The sequence below is a fragment of the Peromyscus maniculatus genome, chromosome X (assembly GCF_049852395.1).
Source record: "Peromyscus maniculatus bairdii isolate BWxNUB_F1_BW_parent chromosome X, HU_Pman_BW_mat_3.1, whole genome shotgun sequence".
Taxonomy (NCBI): Eukaryota; Metazoa; Chordata; class Mammalia; order Rodentia; family Cricetidae; genus Peromyscus; species Peromyscus maniculatus.
Window position 1 is genome coordinate 112,784,056 of NC_134875.1, and position 27,599 is coordinate 112,811,654.

The window sequence follows — 27,599 nt, forward strand, 5'->3', positions numbered from 1 at the left end:
GCTTTCTAAGGTACCTAACTTTGGATCAGCTAATAAGATATCATCCATATAATGAGAAATTATAGATTGTGGAAATTTCGCATGAATTATTTCCAATGGTTTTTGCACAAAATATTGGCACAGGGTAGGGCTATGTCACATTCCCCGTGGGAGGACCTTTCCTCATAAGTCGGAGTACCATCACCCATTTGGGCACCCAATTTGACAACATAAGAGTTGTTTGAGATTCTGCTTGTTCCTTTGCCAACTGCGTTCTCTTCATTGCAAAACCGCTAACTTCACCTCCTAATCATCTCTCCAATCTGCCCACTTCTCATGCTCCTTTCTATTGTTATCGCCACCTTTTGTCATTCTCGGCCTCCTATACTAGCTTCTCCACCCATTTCTCCCTGCATCCTCAGCCCCCTTCCAGAATTTCTCCCTACTGTGACCAAAGCAAGCTTCTCCAAGGACTATCCCCCTCATTCTGGGCTATGCTGGGTCCAGGGGCCCAGAGAGATAGTTTATTTGGTAATGTGATTGCTGTGCAAGCATTAGGACCTGGGTTTGATTCTTGATTCTTAGCACTCATAAAAAGCAGGGTGTGTACACACACACACACACACACACACACACACACACACACACACACTGTCCTAGCACTTGGGAGGCTAAGACAGTAGTGTCCCTAGGGCTTGCTGACTAGCTACCCTAACCTAGTAAGTGAGCCCTAGCTCCCAGTGGTAGGCCTTGGGTGAAAAAATAAGGTGTATGACTCCTCAAGGAACAGCATCTGATGTTGACTTCTGGTCTCCCCATGCACACACACAAGGAGGGCACACACACACAAGGAGGGACCTGGGGAGATGGATCAGCATTTGAGAGCACCTCTTGCTTTTGTAGAGGACCTGAGTTTGGTTCCCAGCACCCATGTCAGGTGACTCACAATCGCCTGTAACTCAAGCTCCATGGGATCCAATGCCCTCTTCAAGACCGCATAGGCACCTGCACCCACATAAACATAACATACATATATACATAATTAACAATAAAATCGTTTTCAAAAAATACACTAGGTTCAATAGAAGGTAGAAATAATATGTTAGTCCATGGTCATGCCGGGACTGTGAGAGACAGTTGTCTTGTTACACTATTTCCTGAAAGGAGGTACTCTGCAGATTTTTTTCTTCCTTCCTGGTACAATCTTAGGGCCCTATGTTCTGTTACCTACTACTGTAGCTTTTGGGGTGCAACAAAGAGGAGGACTTTTGCTATGCCTTTTTCAGAGCAGCCTTAATTTCATGTCAGATAAAAACATTTAAGTTGGGGTTGGGGATTTAGCTCAGTGGTAGAGCACTTGCTAGGCCCTGGGTTCAGTCCTCAGCTCTGGGGGAAAGAAAAGACAAAATAACAAAAACATTTAAGTCATTCAAAAACAGAAACGTCCCTGACTCCTCACCTCACAAATAGAGGGCTTGTGTAGCTTGTGTAGGGAAGAGATCTAAAATTGTTTGACCCGTCATAGGGATCCAAAATATCATCTAGTCAGATCTCTCATCTCACAGTGAAAGAAGCACAGCAAATATAATGGAGGTCATCTTTCATTATGATGGCTGACAGCCATCATAAGTATTTGGTCTTCTCCCAGGACTGAGCTAGAGTGTCGAGATGGCTACTGTAGCTCTACCACATCGCTGGGAATGACAGTGTGTTAAAATGGAAACTTGAATTGGCTGTTCCTTTAAATATTTCACCAAGTTTACTTCTGCCATGTTGTCCTTGTCATGTGTGCTTACATTTGAAATGATTTAAACAGTTTAAGACTCTGGGTGTCACTATGGTTGGCTAGGCTTCTCTGAAATGCCTAGGCTCAAGTGATCCTCCTGCCTCAGCCTCTCCAGTAGCTGGAGTTTTGTAGGTACACAGCACTCTGCCTAACTTGTCACTCATGTTTAGATGTGACTGCTAATTAATAGTAGTGTGACATCTGCCTCTCAAAAGATAAAGAGAGTACAGTTAATGTTCATAAAAGACAGGAAGTGGAGGTAGATGTTTGAGTATTTTATGAAGGCCAAATATCTTGTCCTCCCTTGAGAAAAACTCACACAAAAATTTCAGGAGTCTCATATCCCCTGTGTCTCTATATTCCCCATCAAAGTCCATTGTGAACTCCTGGAAGATCCTTTGGAGACCTCAAATCAAGAGCCCAAAGGTGCTATGGAGGCAGAGGAGGAGAATCATGAGTTCTAGACCAGTCTGAGCGTCTTATTAACACCCTGTGTGGGAAGAAAAAGAAAAACACATAGAGTGGTGTACATTGTCTCTGTCCTTTGAAGTCAAACCTGAAACTTAAGGCATAAAAGTCAGTATTGCAAATGCAAAGATCAAATAATGGCTTCTATATTGTTCCTGTTCTGGTGAAAGTTTGCTGGCCCCCATATCCGGTGATCTTTGGATACCTGAGGCGTCAGGTATTGGCCATTGGGGAGCTGATAGCTCCCTTGAGTTTGGATGTCTTCCAGAAGCTAAGCTAACACAAAACCAAGCTGAATATTGCCTTCTTAGTACACCCCCCACACACACACCTTACTACAAGGATTGATGAGAGAGTAGCAGAAAGTTCAAACCTCCTAGGGGAGTGATGAAAGTCATTTGATGGAAGTTAAGTGACCTGGCACAGTGCCTGTAAGTTTGGAAATAGCTCAGATGAGTGATCTGGAATGAAGCAATTGCCTGAAGCGCGTGCCTCCTGACTCCTATGCTTGTGAAAGTAGAGGAGGAGGAGGAGAGCTAATAAGCACAAAAAGAAAAACATGAAGATTGCATACTTCTGGTCTATTAGGTAAAGCAAGAGGCAGCTACACCAACAGCTCACATTCTCGCTCTCCTTGAACATCAGTGTTTAAAAGATAGCTTTTGTAAAATCTGATAGGTAAACTTCAAGAGGTTTAGAAACTATCATTGAAAACGTGAACTCTTGCGGCAGGAGAGATGGTTCAGCAATTAGAGCATTCTTCCGGAGGATCCGAATTCAGTTCCTAGTACCCTCTGTAACTTTGGGGTATCTGACACCCTCTTTTGGCCTCCTCAGGTACCAGGCGCACACATTTGCTACACAAACACACACAGGCAAAACACTCATATACATAAAAAATTAATTAATTAGTTTCTTTGTTGGTTGTTTTGTGTGTGTGTGTGTGTGTGTGTGTGTGTGTGTGTGTGTGTGTGTGTGTGTGTTTGAGAGAGAGAGAGAGAGAGAGAGGGAGAGCTGCAAACTGGTAGTGTTAATCATAGACAAAATCATTTTAAAGTAAATGTTATAATTGTCACTCTAAAATATATCTACGGGCTGACAAGATGGCTCAGTGGATCGGGGTTGCTTGTCGCCACTCCTGACAATGTGAGCTAGATCCCCAGGCCCCACGTGGTGGAAGTAGAGAACATACTCTTTCCTCTGACCTCCATGGGCATGCTAGGGTACATGCAGTATACACGTAATAAATACATCTGCAGTCCAAACATTGCCCTTCACCACTCCCTTTTACTATTTTTAAAGTTGGTCACTGGAACAAAATTTCAGCATGATGAATGAATTTAATGACTTTTGAGAATTTTTTAAAAGATTTTTTATTAAATATTTTTAATTTATTTTACATACCAACCATGGTTTCCACTCCCTCCTCTCCTCTTGTTCCCTCTCCCCACCTCCCTTCTTCCCCCCCATCCACTCCTCCTCTGTCTCCATTCAGAAAGGGGCAGGCCTCCCATGGGAGTCAACTCAGCATGGCACATCAAGTTGAGGCAGGACCAAGTTCCTCCCCTTGCATCAAGGCTGGACAAGGCAGCTCAGCTGAGGGATTGGGTTCCTAAAAGACAGCTCAAGTGCCAGGGACAGATCCTGATCCCACTGCTGGGAGCCCCACAAACAGACCAAGCTGCACAATGGCCATACAAATGCAGAGGGCCTAGGTTGGGGTTTTTCGTTTTTTTACTTGTTTTTCTTTATCAGCATGTATAATAATGATAAGTAGTCATGTATTTTCAGCATTTGTTCTAGTGTCTCTTAGTATTTCAGCTCTGCTTGCCTCCCTTAGAACTGAGCAAGGCACACACACACACACACACACACACACACACACACACACACACACACACACACAGAGAGAGACAGAGAGAGAGAGAGAGAGAGAGAGAGAGAGAGAGAGAGAGAGAGAGAGAGAGAGAGAGAGAGAGAGTTTCTAATCCAAAAGGAAAAACACCACAGGTAGATTGTATTGAAAGCTCTAGCCTCTGTGGGAAAAAGGAAATTGGTAGTCTTGCAGTCAAGGAAGGCTTCACAGAGAAGAGAGCATGAACATGTGTCCAGGCCCAAAAATGCAAGGAATACCCAGTGGATTTTTAGGGGGCTAAAGAGTGAGTGTCAGGTGATTGAAAGAGCTAACATATGGGTTTGGGGTAGCAAAATAAGTGATTTCAGCTCTTTCTGTAGACACTGGAGGATTTTGAGCAGGGTAGGAAAATTAAGTTTCTACATCTTTCGGTGACTACCCTTTTTTCTTTTTTTTTCTTTCTTTTTTATTTGGAGCTGAGGACCAAACCCAGGGCCTTGCGCTTGCTAGGCAAGCACTCTACCACTGAGCTAAATCCCCAACCCTCAGTGACTACCCTTTGTGGAAGCTGGACCAGAAGGAACTACTAGTAGAAACAGAGACATCAACTACTAAAGAGCTTTTTTAGTTTTATGATAGAATAGGTAGAAGAAAGAGAATGTGTATTTTCCGTGCCATTTCAGGCGTGTAGGTGTTGACATTCATCTGTGTAACCTCACTCTGGAAATTAGATCACAGACTGTTAAATGTTAGTATGTTGGTGTTATTATCAGGTATATGTGTGTTCTGCCTTCCTGTCGGCTAGGTCTTACATTGACATTGAGACAATTGCCCTGCTTTGTATTGAGCTCCTCTTACTGATCTCATCTTGCCGCAATATATCACCACATAAATGTTTTTACAGTGTCTAGTTCATTATGTAGACATTTTTTGTTCTGCTTGTCAGAATTCCTTGTTGCAAATGACAGAAACTCACCCCAGATAGCCTTAAAACACAAATGAGAATGTATTGCTCCAACAGTTAAAAACCCTAGGAAGTAGTTCTAGATTCAGGCATGTCTGGATTCAGGCGTTTAAAGAATAAAATTGTTCATTGCATGTCTTTGCTTTACTTTAAATTGATTTATTCTCTTATTTGGCCTATATTAGCTATATGTCACTATGACAAACTGTCTGAGGTAATTCAACTTTTAAAAAAAGATTGTTTTGACTCATAGTTTGAGAGATTTCAACCCATAGTCACAGCCCCATTGCTGTGGGTCTATGACAGCACAGTACATCATGGTGGCAGCCAATAGCGAGGAGTTATTTACCTCATGGCAGCTAGGAGTCAAGAAAAAAGGGGAGAGAGAGGTGTTTGTAGTAGTACTTTCTTGTTGGGGCCACCAGCCCACAAATAATGATGCGGAGGCTTACTGTTAATTATGAAAGCTTGGTCATTAGCTTAGGTTTGTCCCACTAGCTCTTATAACTTAAATTAACCTGCTTTTATTAATTTATGTTCTTCCACGAGGCTCAGTTACCTCTATTCTGTACCATATATCTGACTTCTTCAGTGTCTCCCTGGCGTCTGGCTGGCGTGATCTGTGCACCTAGATTCTTCCTCTTCCTCTTCCTCTCCCTGGAAATCTCACCTACCCTCTCCTGCCTAGCCATTGGCCATTCAGCTTTTTATTACACCAATCACAGCAATACATTTTCACACAGTGTACAGATATCCCACAACGGGCACCTATTTCCTACTATCTCCTTCAAGGTCATGTTTCAGTGACCTAACGTCCATTCATTGAGTCCCACCTCCTAAAGTTCTACCTTCTCACAGTAATTCCATAGCTGATGTTCTTATTTCATTTTTGTTTCTGTGATACAAATACTCTGACAAGCAGCAACTTAGGGAGAAACTTTATTTTAGCTCACAAATCCAGGTTACAGTTCATCATAGCAAGGAAGTCAAAGTAGCAAGAACTTGAAATGGCTAGACACTTCACATCCATGGTGAAGAGCAGAGAAAAATAGATGTGTACATGCTCATTTGTGCTTACTCAGTTTCTCCTCTCTTAAATAGCTCAGGATCCCCTACCTAGGGAATGGTGAATGGTGCCACCCACAGTGGGCTGTATCTTCTCAGTTAAGGCAGTCCCCACAAAGATGTACCTATAGGCCAACCCAATGTAAACAATCCCTCATTGAGACTCTCTACCCAGGTTAACTCTAGATTGTGGCAAGTTGACAAGGCTAACCATCACATTTGGGAACCCAGCTTGTCAGTGTGACTCCATTTCTTCCAGTTCTGGAAGCTACTTTGTATGGAGAGGGGAATGGGAGCTATAGGAAATCTAACCCAGGGCCTTCTGTATGCTAAAGACGTATTGTACCACTGGGCCACACACCCTGCCCTTCTACTTCTGTTAATACGTTAGCTTTATGGTATTGGTTACTCACACAACTAGTTGGTTGCTGTTAAAAGCTAACGGTGTTTTACAGTTGGTTTTCTTATATGTAAGTATGAGAGCAGGCTACATCTCTGGGTCACAGGGTAGCTGTTGGGGTAGGGAGCAATTCAGAAGAGAGAAGAGGCTCTGTGTAAAGATTTGTTGGGATCATGGAGGTGGGAATATATGTGTAAAGGGAGTTGAGTCATTAAAATGTGGGAGTGATGGCTAATAAAATTAGTCCAGCAAGCTTTATTAAACACAGGAGCCCAATAAATAAATCCTTGTGGAATTCCATCTAGTTGGCTTTGGTCTGTTGTCCAAGTCCGTAAGTGTCCTGCAGTTCTAGTGTTAGCTCAGCATCCACATTACAGACCTTGCCTGCCCTCCCCTTGCTTTCCCACACCCTAGGAAGAGCAGAGTATGTTACTGTTTCAGCTTCTCTGGTCTCTTAAGTTGTTCAACTCTGTCCCGTCCTCGGCTCTTAAGAATTACTGGGATATTGCCATCAGCCAAGAAGATGGTGTAACATGGTTTCTTAGCTTGTATGAAGACATTAGCCCTTTGGTTTCATTTTACCAGAACAAAGTCATGGTCTTGAATATGTGTTTTAAGAGTATATATACCAATCTAGGTAGTCATGTACCCTGGCTTCTCTGATTACCCTCTGCCATTGTAGCTCCGCCCCCAGTGAACTCTCCTGGCCCCTTAACCTCAGCTTCTGACCCACAAAGGTACTAGTTTACCTATCTCAACTCTGAGTTGAGCAATAAGCTGTATTTTACATTTGAAGCAGCCCCCTTTCTATATTTCATTAAAAACTGATACCCTTTAAAAAAGTTTCTGTGTGAGCAAGAATTTATACCAAAGCATATGTATATGTATCACTTTATTGTAATATTTAATGTATGATATCCAGTTTTGGCAGCACAAATTAAAAGAAATACATACATACATACATGCATACATGCATACATACAGGTTGTTACATAGACTGGGTTTTTTTTGGGGGGGGGGATTGCTAATATGAGCAGGAAGCAGCACATCAAAAAGAGAAGAGGAAAAGCTGAAAGAAATAACTGTCTGGTTATAGCTATATATTTCTACATTGTTATATGAGGGTTTAGTTCTAATGAAGTCGTTTTTTATTGAAAATAGATTTTTTTCATACAATATGGTCTGATTATGGTTACCCCTCCCCCAACTCCTGCCAGAGCCTCTCCACCATCCACCCAATTTTTTTTTTTTTTTTTTTTTTTTGGTTTTTCGAGACAGGGTTTCTCTGTGTAACTTTGTGCCTTTCCTGGAACTCACTTGGTAGCCCAGGCTGGCCTCGAACTCACAGAGATCCGCCTGGCTCTGCCTCCCGAGTGCTGGGATTAAAGGCGTGCGCCACCACCGCCCAGCCCATCCACCCAAATTTAACTGGAAAGCAGCATATAGTTAAAGTAATCGAATCAGAAATGTAGACTTGGCCTAGACACATCTACCCCCCTCCTCTTTGTGATATGCATTTGCCTTTGTCTTGGTTAGCTGGCAGATTGGCATCAGATACTCCTCTGTTTGCATACCATTGTCAACCAAAAGCCCCAGACCTCTGAAGAAATGGACCTGTTTGGGTTGCTCATAAGACTCAGTGGGTGGAAATGCAGGGGATATGGGATAGAACATCCCCAAGTAGAAGAAGAACACAAAGACAAACTCCTGGAGCATCTTTATTAAAAAGGACAGCAGAACCTGGTGCGCCAGAGTATCTGCAAGTCTGTGGCCATCTCAATTTTTATGAGTCACACTGAATGGAAAGTCCTACATCATCTTGTTACATAACGCATCCTGTTTTATAGATTTAAAACAGTAAGCAAATCAGAAAGTCTGCTTTTTGTTGTGTTCAGGGAACACCCCAGTGTTCCATGGATTCAGTGTCTGTAATTTTGAGTGTAAGGATCCCCTGAAACCCCCGCCTGCTTCTCTGTAGTTGAATGAATCTAGTCTTAGGTGAAGATGAACTAAGGTGGGGATTAACTAAGCGGAATAAAAGAGAGAACTTTCAGTTAACGGGACAGTGACATTTCATAATCTAAACCACGCTTGACCCTGTGTAAGCTGCCACTCCTGTGTCGTTTTAGGCTCAAGGTTAGTGGGGCATGCCAGGAAGAGGTTGGTTTCTTACTTAGGATCTCCTGATGGTTTCCTGTCACAAGCTTACCCAGCACGCCTCAGAACAGATATAACCGCACATGCTGTGCATAGAATGTTCCGGAATAGTGATTCTTTTAGACTCAGCAATCCACTAGAGGAATGACACTTACACTTTCAGGCCTTCAAGACTGGGTGGATATTCCTATACCTTCTTGTTGCATAACACATCCTGTTTGATAGCTTTTAAAGCAGTAAGCAAATCAGAAAGTATTCTTTTTGTTGAATGCACAAACACCCCAGTCTTTCATTGACGGTAAAGCCATTGATTTGTAATTGTTGGCTGGAGAACTATTTTAGTGCATCGAATGTTGTTGCTCCTGTAGGTAGTATCTGTTGAGTTTTAGGTATTTTTCTAGAGAATATAGATTAGTTAAAAGAGAAAGTCAGATATTTAGTTTCTTTTGTGAGACCACTGCCAATAGTTTTTTTTTTATTATTATTTTTAATTTAGTAGCAGTGTCCTTTCAAAATTACCCAGTGGAGTTTTTCATGACTCTCCCTATAAATAATATAGTGCCCTCTAAATAGTGGTTGTTGTTTTGTTTTATGCTTAGATTGAACCCAAGGCTTCATGCATGCCAGCCAAGCACTGCACTCTGAGCTGTGCATTTTTTAGCTTGCAGATTGCTACCACTATCCCTCTATTTGCATACCAGGGTCAAGCAAAGACCCCAGACCTCTAAACACATAGACCCATTTAAGTGGCTCACAAAAACCAGTGGGTGGGTAGGACTATAGGTAATGTATTAAACTGGCAAGTAAGATAATTTTTAATTTGGCAAGGCTCTAATTGTGAAAGTATATTTTATTACGTACATATTTCTTTGTATATTTTCAGAAGTCAGCCAACTTCATGTGACTCATTTCTTAATCATTTTATTTGTGGGCTTAGTTTTTATTAGGGTTGGCTTTAGAAATATTGGACTGAGGATATAGTTCAGTAGTAGAATATTTGCCTAACATGTAGGATGCTCCAGTTTCAATCCCCAGTACCCCCAAATATATAAATAGCTTTATTTTATTTTATTTGGGTACTATAGAATTTGTTTATTTAAAGCATGCAACTGCTTTTAAGTATATTCATTTGGTGGTTCATCTATCACCCCAATTAACTTGAATCTCCTTTATAAAGAAAAGGGAAAGCTGGCCTGGAGAGATGGCTTAGTAGTTAAGAACAATTGTTCTTGTAGAGGACTCAGGTTCAGTTCCCAGCACCCACATGATTTGTAACCATCTATAACTCCAGTTCTAGGGAATCTAACACTCTCTTTTGACTCTGTGGGTACCAGCCATGCACATGGTGTACATACATACATGCAGGCAAAGTGCACATACACATAAAATAATCAAATAATTTTTTTTTTTTTTTTTTTGTTTTGTTTTTTGTTTTTTTTTTTGAGACAGGGTTTCTCTGTGTAGCTTTGCGCCTTTCCTGGAACTCACTTGGTAGCCCAGGCTGGCCTCGAACTCACAAAGATCCGCCTGCCTCTGCCTCCCGAGTGCTGGGATTAAAGGCGTGCGCCACCACCGCCCAGCAATAATCAAATAATTTTTAAGAAAGAAAAGGAAAAATGTTTTACTCTTTCATCAGTCGATAGATACTTGCCATTTCTACTTTTCAGCTTTTATGAGTAATGCTGTTGTGAACATTTATGCACAACTTTTCCTGAGAAGGTCCAAACCTTTTTGTTGACTGTGCTGCTTTTCTGGAGCACACCGGTGATATCACAGCTAATGAGGGCTCCCGTGTGCTCTCCCACATAGCATCTTCTGGTTAGGTGAATGAAGTGTCTGGATTGCAGACATGGTAGCTGAGGTCCAGACAGGGCTGGTAGCTTTTCTGACCACATAGAGCTAGGAGGTGGGTGAGGGGCCTGCACACAGGTATCTTGCTCCCAGGTTCAGTGCTTTACCAACTGATTGGAAACCTGAAGGCCAAGAAGACCCGAAGCCGGCAATACACAGATTGGTAAAGCCCGATAGACTTTTTCTGTTTGGTGTTTCTTCTCTTGTAGACATTACAACAGTTTGGTCTAGTCTGAAGGTTTTAAAAAAGGACAGAAGAATTAAAAAGTTCTAGAGATTGTCTAGTCTCATCTCCTAATTATACGAGTGTGGCATCTGAGATGCAGAGATGCACAGGTCTCTGTGCTCTTTGTTTTGGAGTCCTCATCCACCTCCACAGCTAAACATGAATTGTGTGGATTTATGAAGGTGATGCCAAGCATTTTTGTGTCTCTTCTCAATAGAACCCAGTCACTGGGCTGTTATCAGCCAGCCATGACCAGAAGGATGCCTGGGTACGGGACAACATCTATAGCATACTGGCTGTGTGGGGCCTGGGCATGGCTTACCGAAAGAATGCCGACCGAGATGAGGATAAAGCCAAGGCCTATGAGTTGGAACAGGTAATAGTAACTTGCATCAGTGTCTTGTCTGTTGAGTACCTTTGTTTGAACTAGAAAACCCATGAGAGCATTTGAGATTTATCTTGACAAAGATGGAATTTAGGGGGTGGGGAATGACCTTGGGGCCTCACACAAGATAAGCACACACACTACCAAATGAGCACCTGGTCTTGGGATTTATCTTTAGTTCATACATTCCTGGACAACTTTCATAGTTAGTGGATGATTGGACTCAGTTGTTGCTTGTTTATAGTAACCTCAGTGAGTGATAAGCAGCATGAAGAAAATTTGATAACTCTGGTAAAGCTAAGAAAGGAAGCTTACCTGTGGGAACAAAGTTTGGATTTGACCAGGACTTTCTCAGTGTGAGGTGATGAAATCACTCAGTTTTTGAGGTATATAAATTTTTTAAAATTACAAATAGCAATTACTGAGTGCTCCTCCAGAAAGATGGATGGATGAGCGAATCAGTTATTTGCTGGTATAATAATTCGATGTCAAGTTTCTTGCAACTCTCCCATCATATGCAAGCACGCACACGCACATGCCACTAAGGTTGATTAAATTTTCTATTCCTTTACTGAACCCCAAGCAGACCACAATGTTTCATGTTTACTGTCTTTTACTGTTGATGTGTTGTTAATAAACTAAAGGATGGGACTAGGCATAGTGGTATATGCCTTTAATCCCACTGTTCAGAAGATAGGGGCAGATATATCTATGTAGACCAGCCTGGTCTACATAGTGAGTTCCAGACCATCCAGGGCTGAATAGTGATTCTCTGTCTCCATAAATAAATACTAATGGAAACATCACCCTTGATTATGGAAAATAATTATCACTGAGCATCTTTGAGTAATATTCAGTTAGAGATACTTGGGGCTTGATTAACACAATCTTTCATTGTGTGAGATTGTCTCATGCATTTGGGGATATTTAGGGACTCTGATCCTGATCATTAAGTTCCAATAATCTTTACTTCTGACATTGTTATGATTAGAGTGCCCCTACCCCCACATTTCTAGATGCTTCCCCACTACTGGGGATTGGCAGTATCAATCCAAGTTGGAAAGCACTTACTTCTTCTCATGGGAAATAGCTTTTCGTAGTTTGATGGGAAGTCAGTTGACGAATGTGTGTGTTGTCTACAGTGGAAGCATTATAACAGTGCTAACGTTACCTTGTTTTTGAGGTAACATTTTCTTCCCCAACAGATTTTTTTTTTGAGACAGGATTTCTCTATGTAGCCCTGGCTGTCCTGGAACTCACTCTGTAAACCAGGCTGGCCTCAAACTCACAGAGATCTGCCTGCTTCTGCCTCCCAAGTGCTGGGATTAAAGTTGTGCGCCACCATGCCTGGCTCCCCAACAGATTTTTTTTTGGTGATTTTTTTCCAAGACAGGGTTTCTATGTGTAGTTTTGCACCTTTCCTGGAACTCGCTTTGTAGAGCAGGCTGGCCTCGAACTCACAGAGATCCTCCTGGCTCTGTCTCCCGAGTTCTAGCATTAAAGGTATGCACCACCACCACACAGCTAGCTTCCCCAACAGATTTTATAACAAAAAATTGGAATTATATTCTAGGATCCTAGGATTTCAGAGGAGGAAGGGCCTGATTTAGACTTTTCCCTGGTCATGAACTTCCAGGTCCTTTTCTCTGCTGTCACCTATAAGGCATGGTATGTGCTGTGAGACACCCATGCCTATAGGTAGAAACTTCTTTCAGTCCATGATGTCTGATTATCTAGGTTCTGTGTTTCTTCACCCCTTGGCATCAGAGAGTTGAGAAAGGTTACTTCATCTCCTTCAGGCTCAGGTTCCTCATGTAGAGACTGGGTTAAAAATGCTACCCACCTTAAAAAGCTGGTGCTGGAATTCAAAATAATACAAGTAAAGTGTTTTTCCCAGTGTCTGGATGCAGTGTCTAATTAATTAATGTAGCATTATTATGATTTAGAATGATGATAGTGATAGTAATCAGTTGCAATATTATTAATAATCACATTATTAAAAAATCTTGGATACCACTTGTATTTTGTAAGAACTTTGCTCAGTGGCCCAATAATGGTGTCACAAATGGCTCTTTTGGCAAAATATCATTACTTTTGGACAGGCTTAATCGTTCTTAGTATAACAAAAATAAATTACTAAGAAATGTAACATAGAGTTCCAGAATACAAAGCTTATTAAAATGTCAGTTGGTAGTCATTAAATTCAAGAGCCCAAAGATGCATCTGCTCCAACCCTTTTATTTGAGATAAATCACTTTGTCAAAATATTTATTTTGTGATGGAGTAGAAAAGTCTCAATAATGTGAACAATCAGAATACTTATGTATAGTTGGGATCTGTCTCTTCTGAAACATTGCCAGACAACACTGGCTTATTGGCCATGTACGAGGAATCGGTCTTGAGGCCTTGTTGCTGATGCTGCCTTTTTTCCACAGAATGTGGTGAAGCTGATGCGAGGTCTTCTCCAATGCATGATGCGACAGGTAGGTGGCATGTGACAGACCGGTACCCACACCGCATTGGAGTGTGCGTTGTATCATTTAATTGGGGTGACATCTTGTTACATTTGGGACTTTCTCAAGAAGAAAAACCAGAAATATTTTGCCTACTTCCTCCTTTTCAAATGATCCTCAATCATTTTATTATGCTATAGAACCATAGTTTCAAAGGACAGTTTTGAAGGCCCTCTTTCAAAGGTTTATGTGTATGAAAGGAGAACATGTCTTTTTTTTTTTTAATAAAGAAAGAAGAATATTAAAACCACTCAGACAAACCCACATACTGCTTATGATTTATTCTGGGTGTTCACTTCAGATCAAGTGGTTGAGTTTTTAAAATCTGTCATTATTGGAGTCAGCTAGGTGATTCAGTCATCACTAAGCCTGAAGACCTGAGTTCAGTGCTAGCACCCACATGCTAGATGGAGAGAAACAATTTCCACAAGTTGTCCTCTGCCCGCAACGTGCATACACATGCACACAAAAAGATAAATAAATGTAGTTTGTGTTTTAAAATGGGCGTCGTCACTTACTGATGTCTTCAGTGTAGGGTAAATGAAACAATTTGTTGCAATATTATACACAGAACCTTCTAGTAGGATCTGCACTGGTTCAGATCCCCGTAACCCCACCCTTAGTCAGAATACCCAAAGACAGTGCGCTCTTTTCTTTGCCATGTTCAGAAAAGAGAAGTTGGCATTTAAATGGGTCCTTTTCCTTCCTTCCCTGTGTCCTTGAGAACGCACCATGTGCCCCTGCTGGGGAGTCTGTGGACAAGGACGCCTTTTGACCTGAACTTCACCTATGAACCCTGGGCTGAGGTATTTCCATTGAATGAGTGGGAAGAATCTCCGTCATGGCCGCTGTGTGTATTGCTGCTCATTAGCAGCTACTTGCCATCCTCCTGGCTCCCAGGGATAGCAGATGAGAGGTCTAGGAGATCCGGTGACCACCCCTAGATGGGACAGCTGCCAGCTCTGAACCTCGATAGCTAGCTGAAGCCGGCTTTCTTCTTCCTCAGGTGGACAAAGTGGAGAAGTTCAAGCACACGCAGAGTACCAAGGACAGTCTGCATGCCAAGTACAACACGGCCACTTGTAGCACCGTGGTGGGTGATGACCAGTGGGGCCACCTACAGGTGGATGCCACCTCCCTCTTCCTCCTGTTCCTGGCTCAGATGACTGCCTCAGGTGAGCCATGGCCATTTGAGAGACAAATCCGAAAGTGAAGGGGGCCAGTGTCCATTTGTATTGAGGTAACAAAATACCCAGGACTGGGACATTCAAACAGTATAGAAGTTTCTTTTCTCACAATTCTAGAGGCTGCAAAGTCCAAGATTAAGGTACCAACAGGTTCAGCTGTCTGGTGAGAGCTGCCTCCTCTGAAGAAGTAGAAAGCTTTGTTTTTACAGGGCAGATGGATTGAGAACTAAATGCTGTATGAAGCCTCTGTGACGAGGCCCCTAATCCACCCATGACCTAAACTCATATAGGCCCCACATCTTAGGACTGTCACATTAGCAACGCTGAATTCAGAGGGCCCCACTGAGAACATAGCAAGTACTGGGGATCAGTAGTCGATCATACAGAGGAAAAGCATGCCTCCCTGTGTGTCATGTGCATCTGTGTCTGCGGCAGGGCAGGGAATGCCGTCTGGCACCTGGAGACAGAAATTAGCTCTACCTGGGCCTGCGCAAGTCTTGCTTTGGCTCGCTCAAGGCTAGAGACTGCTACTTCAGGCTCAGATCTTTGCTTTATCGGAACCTTCTCTGCACAAACATACCATGGTTCAGAGAGCCCATGCCTTATGTCTGGACTTTCTTCCCATAGCGCACCCTCAGTGTGGAGCTACCCCCACTTCCTGTCTTTCCTTTAACGTCCCCTCTGCTTTCTGAGGGTATACATTAACCTTAGGACTTCCTTCCGAGTTAACTGTTGATGCCCAGTAAGGAAGGTAAAAAGACTTATGTGCTAGCAAGATATTTGTTGTGTGTAACCGGCAGCCCTCTTCACAGTATTGCTTTTCTTTATTAGGCTTGCGTATTATTTTCACCCTTGATGAAGTGGCCTTCATACAGAATCTTGTCTTCTACATAGAAGCTGCGTATAAAGTTGCCGTAAGTACCCGCGCTGGCCGTCTTTTTTCCAGTTGTGGAAAACTAAACTAAAATCATCCAGTTCTGTGAAAGCCAGCTGTTGGGGGCTCACTAGAATGTCAGCAAAACTAGAGCTGTGTGAAATGTGTCGTCTCTGTAGGCAAAGTATATGCATGTTTTCATCCTGGGACATAGTTGGGGATTTCATTTTTGGAATGTACCACACACTCTGTCTGAATACATTACTATATTACAAATAACACCTTCAAATGGTCCATAGGATGTGTATGAGTTGGGCTGAAAAGGGGGTATGTCAGTGCCTTGATGGGAACTGGGGCACCATGGGGACTACCCCATCAGGGCACAGGCAGAGGAGGCTACACTGTGAGTGTAAACATAAACCGAGTTCACTTCCTCAAGGCTTCTGTCTGTGTTGGAAGATAAGCCTTGATGTGCTTCTAGAGCGGTGGTTCTCAACCTTCCTGACACTGTGACCCTTTAATACCGTTAAATTATGTTGGGGCGACCCCCATCCATAACATTATTTTCGTTGCTACTTCATAACTATAATTTTGCTACTGCTATGAATCGTAATGTAAATATCTGTGTTTTCAGACAGTCTTAGGTGTCCCATTGGAAGGGCTGTTTGACCCCCCCCCCAAGGGTCGCGACCCACAGGATGAGAACCACTGCTCTAGACAATAATTTGCAAGGCTGACTGTCAAGGCCGTAAGGAAAAGGCAGATGGCACTATGGCTTATGCAGCTGCTTGACCCTGTGCAACAGGAAATCTCCATAGATACTGTGTACCCAACTGAACATAGCTGTGTCTCAAGTAGACTTCAGGAAAGATGAGCAAGGGCCATAGTTTTCTCATTCCAGTTCTAAAGCAGTGATTTGTGTTGATAGGTAATTGTTCTCTCACACGGGACAGTGGTAGTATCTGGAGACATTTGGGGCAGTCACACTTAGGAGGGAACAGGCATCTTGTGAGAGAAGGCCAGGAACTGCCTATAATACAGAAGAGAGCCACCTCATCCCTATATAGACTTATCTGTCCCAAAATGTCAGTAGTGCCAAAGTTGACAGACCCCAGTCTAAAGAAATCCGAGAGATCTTTGTGGTAAAATTGTACTTTCAGTTGGACCTTGGGAGGTGAGTAGGGTTTCCATAAGAAGAGAGGAAGAGAAAGGGCATCTGAGTGCAGGAACAGGATGAGTAATGAGCGGTTACAGACAGGAACAGGCTGGGGGCGTGATTTAGGGAGGGCAGGGGTTGGGAGCAGATGGGGTAGAGAGTGCAGAGTAAAGGCACAGACCTCAGATGAAAATTGACGCTGGAAATGGTGGAGTGTCTGTCAGCTTGCTGGCATGCTGAAGGTGGAGGCCAGATTAGAGAGGGTATGACCATGCAAAGAGTCATTGATGTGATCTAGGAAAAAAACTATTGCTCAATTTATCTGAGATGGAGGCCAAACTCATCACACAATCTTAAGGGATGCATTTGATGGCTGCTAGATTGGAGTATGGAATATTAGAAGCAAAAGAATGCGCAGATATGAGAAAAGACACTTGGGTCCACCTATGAGGCCTGCTTGCAGGGCAGGGTTACAATGGCCCCAGTGTGTCTAGGTTTCGGTGTTCACATTTGAAAATGTCCTTCCTTGTTTTTGTTTGTTCTTTTCTATTTTTATTTTTTAAATTTTTTTGAGACAAGATGACCTCAAACTCAGCAATCCTCCTGCCTCTGCCTTCTAGGTGCTGGGATTACAGGTATGAATACTATGTCTGTTTTTTTTTCATATTTTTGAAGTCTTTGCTACCCCCCAACCAAAGTCATTAGTCATTTTCAATTTTCATGACTTCCCATAGTAGGAGTCACTATGGCCATCATTCCTCTTTGGATATTAAAAAATAAAAACTGGTATTTTGGCATCAACTCTGCTCTTTTTTATTTTTTTGAGAGTATAATATAATTATGTTATTTCCCCTTCCCTTTCCTCCCTCCAAATCTTCCCAAATACCCCCTAGCTTTCTTTCAGATTCATGCCTTTTTTCTTTAATTGCACCCACCCACCCACCCACCCACACACACGTGTACTCTTAAATATCTAAGTATAACCCACTCAGTCTGTGTGCTGCTTGTATATGTCTTTTTTCAGGGCTGACCATTTGGTGTTGGACAACCAAGTGATGTGCTCTTCCCTGGGGAGGACTATAGCTCCCACTCTCGGCCTTCTTTAGTGGCCTGTAGTTCTTTGTCTATTGTTGAGGCTTCATGAGCTTTCCCCTTCCATGTTGACATGTCTGTTGGTGAAATATTTGCTCATGGTATCATGTTTGGGCAGCCATGTTGGTTCTTGTTAGGATTTTGCTCTTTTCACAGTGTATGCAGCATTTTTGAAACAACATGTGACACTTGGGTTTTAATAAAAATATGAATCACCAAAGTTAGGTATATATGTATTGAGTCTTTGGTGTGACGGTATTCCGATTAATTTGTATGAATGCATCTTGCATACCATGTGCATTCAGTGAGTCACTTTTGACCTTGGCTTCACTTACTTGCTGCAATTTTCTTTATACAACAGGTAATGCTAAAAATAGTTTTTGAAATTGTTTTAAGTAAGTTCAAAGGCACTGGCCAAATAGAAGGGCAGCACTTTGATATTAAGATGATTAAAATATATTGTTCACTGCAAATTGAATTTGTTACAAATTAATGCCCTTTAGAAATAAGCCTTTGGAGTGTCTTTGTGTGTTCTTTTGTTCCACTTGAGTATTTCCTTCTAAAATTCTGTACAGAGGCCAGCTAAGCTGAAATTGAGCAAGAACAGAAGAAACGTACAAAGCCACAAAGCCTTTGAGAAGGCATGCTAATGTTTGTTGTGTTGGTGCTAACATAAAGAAAGTGCTTTTCCATAGTGTTGCTCGGGTCCTCCCGCACCTCTGACGGCTGGCTGCCTTTTTCTCCCCCAGGATTATGGAATGTGGGAGCGTGGAGATAAGACTAATCAGGGCATTCCAGAACTGAATGCGAGCTCTGTGGGAATGGCCAAGGTGACAGTCCTGTTTGTTCTCCTCTGTGTCTTTCCTGCTTTCTCTGCTCCTCTTCTCCAGGAATTTGGAGTTCATATGATTGGTCCAGTTTTCTTTTCAAAAGGCTGCAGCAAATATATGAAATCCAAGTGGCACCTGTACCCCAGCCAAGTGAAGTTACAGGTCAAGGAAACAGGTTTCCAACACTGAAGTCTGCATGTGACAGCTTGTACTGTTTGGTGTGTCAGCCGTGGGTGCAAGCTCTTGCCGTTAATCTGTGTTAGTGATGGTCACTCTTCCTCTCTGGGTCATAGTAAGGGTTAAAGGTCAGAGGACAGGAGCACTTTGTAGGTGAGGTGCACATCTTCAAGTCTACAAGGTCAGATGAGTAACAGTAGGCAGATAGAAGGAGAGCAGGGCAAGAGGAAGGTACTGGGGATGCTGGGAACTTTCCCTGAAAGTATTCCAGCTTGGAAGCAGTTAGAAAATGGTTGTCAGGCCAGCACTGTAATGCGGGCCTCTAATCCCACCATCTCAGAGTACTGGAGCAGGATGGTGACTTGAACCCAGGAGTTTGCAGCCAACCTGGGCAGCACAGTGAGGCCTGTTCTAAAAAGGGAAAGGAGAGAGCCGGGCGGTGGTGGCGCATGCCTTTAATCCCAGCACTCGGAAGGCAGAGGCAGGCAGATCTCTGTGAGTTCGAGGCCAGCCTGGGCTACAGAGCGAGATCCAGGAAAGGTGCAAAGTTACACAGAGAAACCCTGTCTCGAAAAACCAAAAGAAAAAAAAGGAAAAGGAGAAGAGAGGAGACAAAGCAGGAGAGGGATGGAGACAAGAAGAGTGGAAACAGAAGACAAAAGTGGGGGGACTCTGAGAGCCAAACAGAGTGTAACTGTGGGGCACATCCAGCCTGTAGACCACTGGTGTGAATCCCTTGCTAAAGACCGCATAGGCTTGAACTGCCACAGTTTTAAAAACAACAATGAATATGCTGTTACAGCAAACTGGCAGAAATGAACGTTTTACTGAAAACCAAATTAACTTTCTCAACTAACCATGAGGTACGTTAACTACAAAAGTCGATGAGAGAAAAGCCAACCCTGAATTTCCACACATGATGTTATAGACTTGTTAAAATCCATCTTCCGGTAGGATATTACTTTCATATGAGGGAATGCTCTCCCTTTCTTTCTTATTCATAGAATGAGCAGTGTCATCCTGGAAAGCTCTGAGCTACTGAGAATGAAGAGAGACCATGGCAATAAGACTCTAGCTAGATTTTAAAGACATTCTTCATTAGGAGAAATGTGTGTGTTAGACACTTAATGAAAAAGGAGTGCCACATTAGCATGCATGTTTATTAAAAGAAAAGTAATTCTTACCCATTTTTGTAGGCAGCACTTGAGGCAATTGATGAACTTGATCTTTTTGGAGCCCATGGAGGACGCAAGTCAGTCATCCATGTCCTACCTGACGAAGTAGAGCACTGCCAGGTAACAGTCATTCCTCCAGAGCTCGGGAAAGTAGGGAAGGAGACTCCTGGCCCGGAACAGCGTGGGCTCCACCCCGGTGACTGATCTGACTTGGACTTCTTTGTGCCTCAGCTTCCCCCACCCTAAAGTGGGCATGTGCTTAGGCACCGTTCTTCCTGCCTCAGGGTAACCGTAAGGATCAGAGTAAACCTGGATGACTTGCCCCAGTACTGTGTAGCCAGAAAGTACTATGAGACATACGCCATCAAGTTTGTGTGTGTGTGTGTGTGTGTGTGTGTGTGTGTGTGTGTGTGTGTGTGTAGCTAACAGCCAAAGCATCTTGGTTTCACTAGAAGCAAAATCTGTGCTATGTTTTTTGAGTACATAAGTGGTTTTCTCGCAGGTTCATTCCTTAGTGCTCCCAAATGGAGTGGCTTGCAAGTGGATTTTTACTTGAAATAAAGGAGGCATGGTGTGAAGAATGGGTGAGAGGAGAGAGAAAATGAGAAGAGATGGCAAATTCATAGAACTTCTTGGAAATACAGACCACAGGAATAATTGGTACAGTGTAGGGAGTGCCATTCAGCAGACAGTTCTTAATTATTATTAGCAGTTATTAGTGTGGACCTACTATGTGCTAGGACTAAAGTGAGTCAGACACATAACTTGTAAATAATAAACCATGTTTGGTGGTGCATGCCTGGAATCCCAGGAGGAAGAGGCAAGAGGACCAAAAGTTCAAGCTCATCTTCAGCTACTGTGGGAGCTCATTTTCAGCTTTCCTAGTGGCTTTACCCAGCAGGTCTGCATAGAGAGGATGATTGGACCACAGGCCTGAGTGCAGGTACCTGAGACGGTCTGCACTTGGCTGTGCTGGGGAGATCTTTTGCTCCACACCTTGGCGTTCCTATAAATACCCTAGGGCAGGGACAGTCTAGGCCCAATGGATTAGGATCCAGGCCCTGTATTTTCTATCTGTTCCTGCCCCCTCTACCTTTCTAACTAATACTTCCTGCTGCTCCTACTCAAGAGCACTCTGGGGAAGTGTGGGGGTGGTGGGTAGCCCCTCCACAAGCTACATAGAGAATTACCAAGTTCCAGGCTAGCTTAAGCTGCATGAAACCCTGTCTCCAAAAATCTAAACCCAAAACACTTGTAAAATGTTTCAAGTGAAAGTTTGTGTTTCCAGCCAGAGAAACCCTGAAAAGAAGTGATTATTACCATGTACTTTATAGTTACATTTTGGTCAATGAGAGGTGGCATATACTATGGTATCATAGTGTATTTTGTCTCTTATTGACCAAAATGTACCTTACAGCCTATGTGTATAGTAGACTATACAATCTAAGTATTTGTAAGTGTACAATGATGAAGTCACCTAGTATCATATTTCTCAGAATGTACCACTCTTTAAGTGATTCATGACTATAGTTAAAGAACTGAGCCAAGAATTGATTGACTATAAAAAAGTTTTATTCTAGAGCTGAAAGGTTCCACTCATCTTAACCCCACCTTCCAGCTCATTCCATCTTCCCCACTAAGCATGGTCCTTAATGAAGTCTATGGTATTTTCTTATGGTATACATTAATAAAGGAATACTGGTATTTGTCTTAGTAGATATACAGTACAGTAGGAAAGTATAAGCTGGGTTATAATCCTAGCTTGGTCACTGGCTACCTGACCTAGGGCATGAATCCTGTGTCTCAGAGTCCTTGTGTACTTAATGAGCTTGTTTTTGCCAGTGTCTAGCCTGTGTCTGTACACGCTAGATCTCACCATTAGTTCTTTTACTTTTCCAAACATTTCCGTATAATTCTAACCCCCATCTACATTTATAGTGCTTAATCTAGCTACCTTATTGTTGAGGCCATATCGTAGTGCCTCTGATGATCTTAAAAATATTCTGTAACTAAACTAATTCGCACTGTTTTGTCTGACCACTCATGACCTCTTCTGCATTTTACTCCTCCTTCAAGCAGTTTCTAACTTCCCTAACTCATCTAGTCCCATTTCACAAACGCGTCCATCTCTCTGTGCTGGTCCTGTAGGAGTGTTCTCGTCTGGTTTCTGTCTTCCTCGCCAGCCATCTTGACCGCTGACACAAACAGTGCTGTACTTCCTCCCCATCAGTGGGCGTGGAAAGAAGGGAGGTCGGGGTTCTTAGCACGAGCCTCAGACTATCATGCTCTCTTCAGCTCCCCCACTCCTCTCCTCAGGAAGAGGAAGCGTTGTCGGGGTGGCTGGGTAAGCAGGGCTGGTCAGCGGAGGCCATGTTGGTAAGACTGAGTCCTTTTCCAAATAGACAAACTCGTTTGAATGTTTCCTTTAGGCTAAGGTGACGATCCCTAGATTTTATATCTAACTAGTCCTGCTTCACTAGCTTAAATCACCTCTTTGTGTTTTATTCAGTCAATTCTTTTCTCCATGTTGCCAAGAGCATCAACATCTAAAGAAATCGATGCTGGACTTCTTTCTATTATTTCTTTCCCGGCCTTTGCAGTAGAAGATGTGAACCTTGTAAATGTGACCAAAAATGAAATCATTTCCAAGCTTCAGGTAAGCATTGGCCAATGCCCCTCTGTTCTGCATTAAATGCCACATTCATGTGATGACATGGGGCAGCTAGCTTATCCTTGTAACTCATGGTGTGGTTTTCCTAAATCAGTAGTTCTCTGCCTGTGTGTCGCAAACCCTGTAGGGGTCACATATCAGATATCCTGCCTATCAGATATTTACATTACGAGTCATAACACTAGCAAAATTATAGTTATGAAGTAGCAATGAAATGATTTTATGGTTGGGGGGATCACCACAGCATGAGGATCTGTATTGAAGTGTCACAGCATTAGGAAGGTTGAGAACCACTGCTCTAGAGGTTATAGGAAGACTCCTTAGAGAATCTCTTGAAAGCTCTATAGACCATACTAGAACAAAAGCACATATCCAAGTGCTTGATATGCAAGTATGAGGACCGGAGTCCAGCTCCCCAGCACCCATGTAAAAATCCAGACACAGAAGCACACGTTCATAATCCCAGCACTGGGGAGGAGGAGATGGGTGGGTCCCTAAGGTTTGCTGGCCAGCCAGTTTAGCTGAATCGGTGAACTCCAGGTTCAGTGAGAGTCTGTGTCTCAAAAGAATAAAGTGGAGGGGGATTGAGGAAAATGACTGACATCAACCTCCAGTCACACACACACACACACACGCACGCACGCACGCACGCACGCACGCACGCACGCACGCACGCCACATAAAAGGAGAAAGGTTGACTTTGAAGAAAAAAGAAGCCAATGGAGGGAGGAAGGGAGACAAGAAATTAATAGGAGGTAAATGAGAACAAAGTACAATAAAAATATAAAAATTAAGAAATGTTTTTATTATGAAATATAATGAAACTCATATTTTTATATTCTAATAAAAATTTGGTGAAAATCCAGTACTGCATTCAGTGAAATGCAGTAACAGATCACTAAGCTGAGACCATATTATATTTTCAGCAAACAGAAGTCCATAAAATTGTCCAAGGATGTATGTTTCCTAAGTCAAAGCGTACATGTTGATTGTCCCACCTATATTTAGCAGGAAATACCTTTGTCCCTTGCAAACAAAGCAATTAAAGAGTCTCTAAGCATAATCCCAAAAGAAAGCAACTGGAGGGGTCAAGCTCTGTGGAGAAGAGGAGGATCTAGGTAGCTGCAGCTGAAAGGGCAGTTGTAATGTACGTACAGGACAAGTGGAGTCTATGTCAAGTCCCCTGGGATGATTCCCAGAACCACACAGAACTTGTAAAGGCCTCCAGGACAAGTGATAGCCAAGCCTGCCAGGGCAGTACCACCCCCAAAAGAAATTGGGAAATAGGGACCCAAAGCTGCCATCCAGGGATTGGGGACATCAGATAAGACACCATCACACCCAGCTTCCTTTCTTGACACCCAGAAAACTGGACAGGAGCCCTGGCATCTACAGATAGTGAGCCAGCTCCTCTTCCATACTTCCACCTTTGTAACCTTCTCCGCCTCCTCTAAGCCTTGACAGGCCTCTGAAGCAGACCATCTTCAGCATGCACAGCCTGAGTGCATTGAGTCTGCAGAGTATCCGTTTACCTTTCCAGCTCTACACACAGGAGGCAGCCATTCCAAATACCGGTGGCTTTTCACCTAGTGAGGATACCTTTGCATCTGTGTCTGATACTGTAAACCACACGGAAAGAATGCTTATTCACTGAGACCTTGGTAACCATATTTGCAGCCCCACCCCAGACTCTGATGGAATGCTTCTGTATTCTCTTCTGAGTGTTCATCAAGACTGAATTCGCTTTGCTTGGTACTTAAAAAGAACTCTTTACATTAAAGCAAAGAACACTGGTACATATTTGCTCACTGAAATACACAAGGGAAAGGAGATGAAGGACTGCTTTGAGTTGAAATTAAAAGGCAAAGAAGAATGCTTTTGATTTCATCAGCTCTGCTTTTTTTTTTCCACCTTCACCTTACCAGGGGCGTTATGGATGCTGTCGCTTCCTTCGGGATGGTTATAAAACCCCAAGAGAGGTTGGATTTAAATATTGTTTCTCATCTTCCTTAACTGCTCCATACCTACTTGCCACTGTGTCATCCTCCCTCTGCTGATTATAATTATATGTTGAATATTGCGAAGGAAAGTATTAATTTTAGAATCAGCAAGCTTGGAGTTATATAGAAAAGAATGATCATCAGGTCAAGCCAGTAATGTGAAACTGGCTTGTAAATCAAGGATGAGTAAGTCTGTGGCTCACACGTTAGTTTTTTAAGATAATCTATAGCATTCTCCTTGGGTTTTATTGCCACGGTGACTAATATAATGTTATAAATGAAGCAGATCATCTACCAAGCATTGTGATAGGCAAATTGCTATTTCTTAGAGAGAGAGGATGCTTTAATGTAATAAACTACTGAGGAGTCCTGTGGGTATTTCTGATTTAGTGTCTGAAATTTTGCCCAAACTAGCATTTCCCCATGGCAGTAGACTCCTAATCATCACAGAGCTGCCTTGACTGAGATGGGCAAGGGAAACCCAGTGAAGCACAGTGGCATTGTATATGAAATCCAACATTCTGTTCTAAAAGTTTTATAAATTTGGTTCTAGGACCCACATCGATTGCATTATGACCCTGCTGAACTTAAGCTCTTTGAAAACATTGAATGTGAATGGCCTGTGTTCTGGACTTACTTAATCATAGATGGAATCTTCAATGGTGATGCTGTTCAGGTGAGAAAATGCTGGGCATTGTGCTCATAAGCTTGTTCATCCCACTGGTAGGCTGATCACTATTAGCATAGAGTCATTCAGAATTCACATCATTGTTGCAGCTATTGTTGCCATTTTTAAAACTTTTCCAAAGCCTAGTGAATTAAAGCAGCAGCTGTTTTATTGATTTGCTCATAATTCTGTTATTCGGGCTGAGCCAGTAGGAACAGATTGTCTCTGCTTCTCTTTCTGTCCCCTGGGATAGTTCACAGGACTAGAGGACCTACTCCTACCATGGTCCTAGTCACATGGCTAGGGAGTGAAATCTGGCTGCCAGCTAAGACTGGATGCTCAGCTGAGCTGTGGCGGGGACTTGGTTTTTCTCCAGGTGCCTCACTTGGGCTTTTCACAGCAGTAGAATCTCTGGGCCATGAGATTTTTCATGCCATAGTTGTCTTTTCTCCAAGAATGTAAAAAGCATAGGCTGCTAGGCTTTCTTAAGTCTTATTACAGAACTGGCAAAGCGTCTCCGTCACATGGTCGGTTAAATGGCTGTCACATAGTAAAGAGTGGGGGTGGGGCGAACTAGACAAGAGCATGAGTGCTAGAAGACATAGTTCCTTTCTATGTCAGACAAGTGTTCCTTTTGCTCCTTTCTGATCAGTCGGTCATTTTGCTGTTGTTAGGTCTAGTTGAGAGGTACTCTGGTTTTGTGATACTCTCAGATAACACCTTGTTTACTGTATCAAACCCTAACTGCCTCCCATGCTCCAGCTTTACTCCCTGTTCATTCCATTCTCTACATCTGAGCCAGGATGATTTTATTAAAAGACAAACTTAGATTATGCTGCTGCCTGACAGTGTTAGTCACCTTTCTGTCACAGTGACAAAATATCTGAAATAACCAAGCTAGAAGGAGGGAAAATTCCCTTTTGGCTCACTGTTTCAGAGGTCTCAACTCGTGGGTCATTTTAGCCTCATTGCTTTTGGTCCTGTAATGTGGTGATACCTTGTGTTAGGGAGCCTATAGCAAAAGAAAACTATTTACTTCATATCGGCCAAGAAACAGGGTATGTGGTAGGGGAAAAGCTAGGGCCCCAGTACACTCTCCCAAGAACATAACTCTAATGACTTACTTTCTCCAGATAGGCCCTATCTGCTAGTTTCTACAACACTCAATAGTGCAAATAGATCCTGTTAACCAGGATCTCACTCTGGCTTCTCAGAGCCCATTCTAATCACATCCCAAGTCTGGAGAAGAAGGAGATGGCAGTAGTCTTGTCTTGTGCATTTTGGCTTTTGAAAACCCAGTGCTCAGGAATATAGGCAGTAAACTTAAAATGTTAAGGTCCCGTCTTTATTCATTCTTTTTTTTTGTTGTTTTTTTTTTTGTTTTGTTTTTTTTTTTTTTTTTTTTTTGCTTTTTTCGAGACAGGGTTTCTCTGTATAGTTTTGCGCCTTTCCTGGAACTCGCTTTGTAGACCAGGCTGGCCTTGAAATCACAAAGATCCGCCTGCCTCTGCCTCCCGAGTGCTGGGATTAAAGGCGTGCGCCACCACCGCCCGGCTTATTCATTCTTACATTGTGCTTAGAGTTTATCTCGGGCCTTCTTGTCTTTTATTCTAAGTATTGGAAGTTCTCCGAATGACTGACTTTGAATTTCAGTGAAAAATAGACTTAGCAATGATCAAGGGATCGGGGGGGGGGGGGGGAGATAAGGAGATTAAAATGACTATGCTTCATATCTTTTTTAAGGGAATAAGAGATACTTTATTCTGTAACCATTTTAAGTGTCCATGATCCAGGAACATGTATTTAGGCTACTCCAAATTCCATGTTCCAACATGGAAACAGTTTCATGAAGTTTATATAGTTTTACAGAAGAAAGCAAGTCATAAATCAAGGCAAGTTTAAAATACATTGGTAGGGTGGGTACACCAGAGAGGCAGGTACAGAGATAGGAGAAGCTTTTCTGTAAGCCCCAAATGCTATTTGAGCTTTTGAGGTGGTGGAAGCTAGTGGTCTGCTAAATTTAAAAATTCCAAAAGGGTTTTATTATTAGTCACAGGGTGTTATTTCTAACACAGAAGTGGGCAAAGAGTGGCTGCTTTGGAGGGCTAGACCCACTTCAAA

At 42.7% G+C, this 27,599-nt stretch overlaps 1 protein-coding gene across 9 annotated transcripts in view; it reads left to right on the forward strand.

Moving 5' to 3' along the window:
• Phka2 (phosphorylase kinase regulatory subunit alpha 2) overlaps window positions 1-27,599 on the forward strand; it is an 82,904-nt gene that overhangs the window by 5,297 nt on the left and 50,008 nt on the right. For 6 of the 9 annotated variants that reach the window (XM_076562341.1, XM_006973231.4, XM_042269736.2 and 3 more), the window contains 9 exons: window positions 10,969-11,127; window positions 13,572-13,619; window positions 14,656-14,824; window positions 15,668-15,750; window positions 18,708-18,788; window positions 20,162-20,260; window positions 22,650-22,796; window positions 24,737-24,790; window positions 25,365-25,487. In XM_076562341.1, coding sequence (XP_076418456.1) covers window positions 10,969-11,127; window positions 13,572-13,619; window positions 14,656-14,824; window positions 15,668-15,750; window positions 18,708-18,788; window positions 20,162-20,260; window positions 22,650-22,796; window positions 24,737-24,790; window positions 25,365-25,487 — 963 coding nt within the window. The remainder of the gene's footprint in view (window positions 1-10,968; window positions 11,128-13,571; window positions 13,620-14,655; window positions 14,825-15,667; window positions 15,751-18,707; window positions 18,789-20,161; window positions 20,261-22,649; window positions 22,797-24,736; window positions 24,791-25,364; window positions 25,488-27,599) is intronic. The other 3 variants (XM_076562340.1, XM_076562342.1, XM_076562343.1) reach the window with 1 other exon arrangement.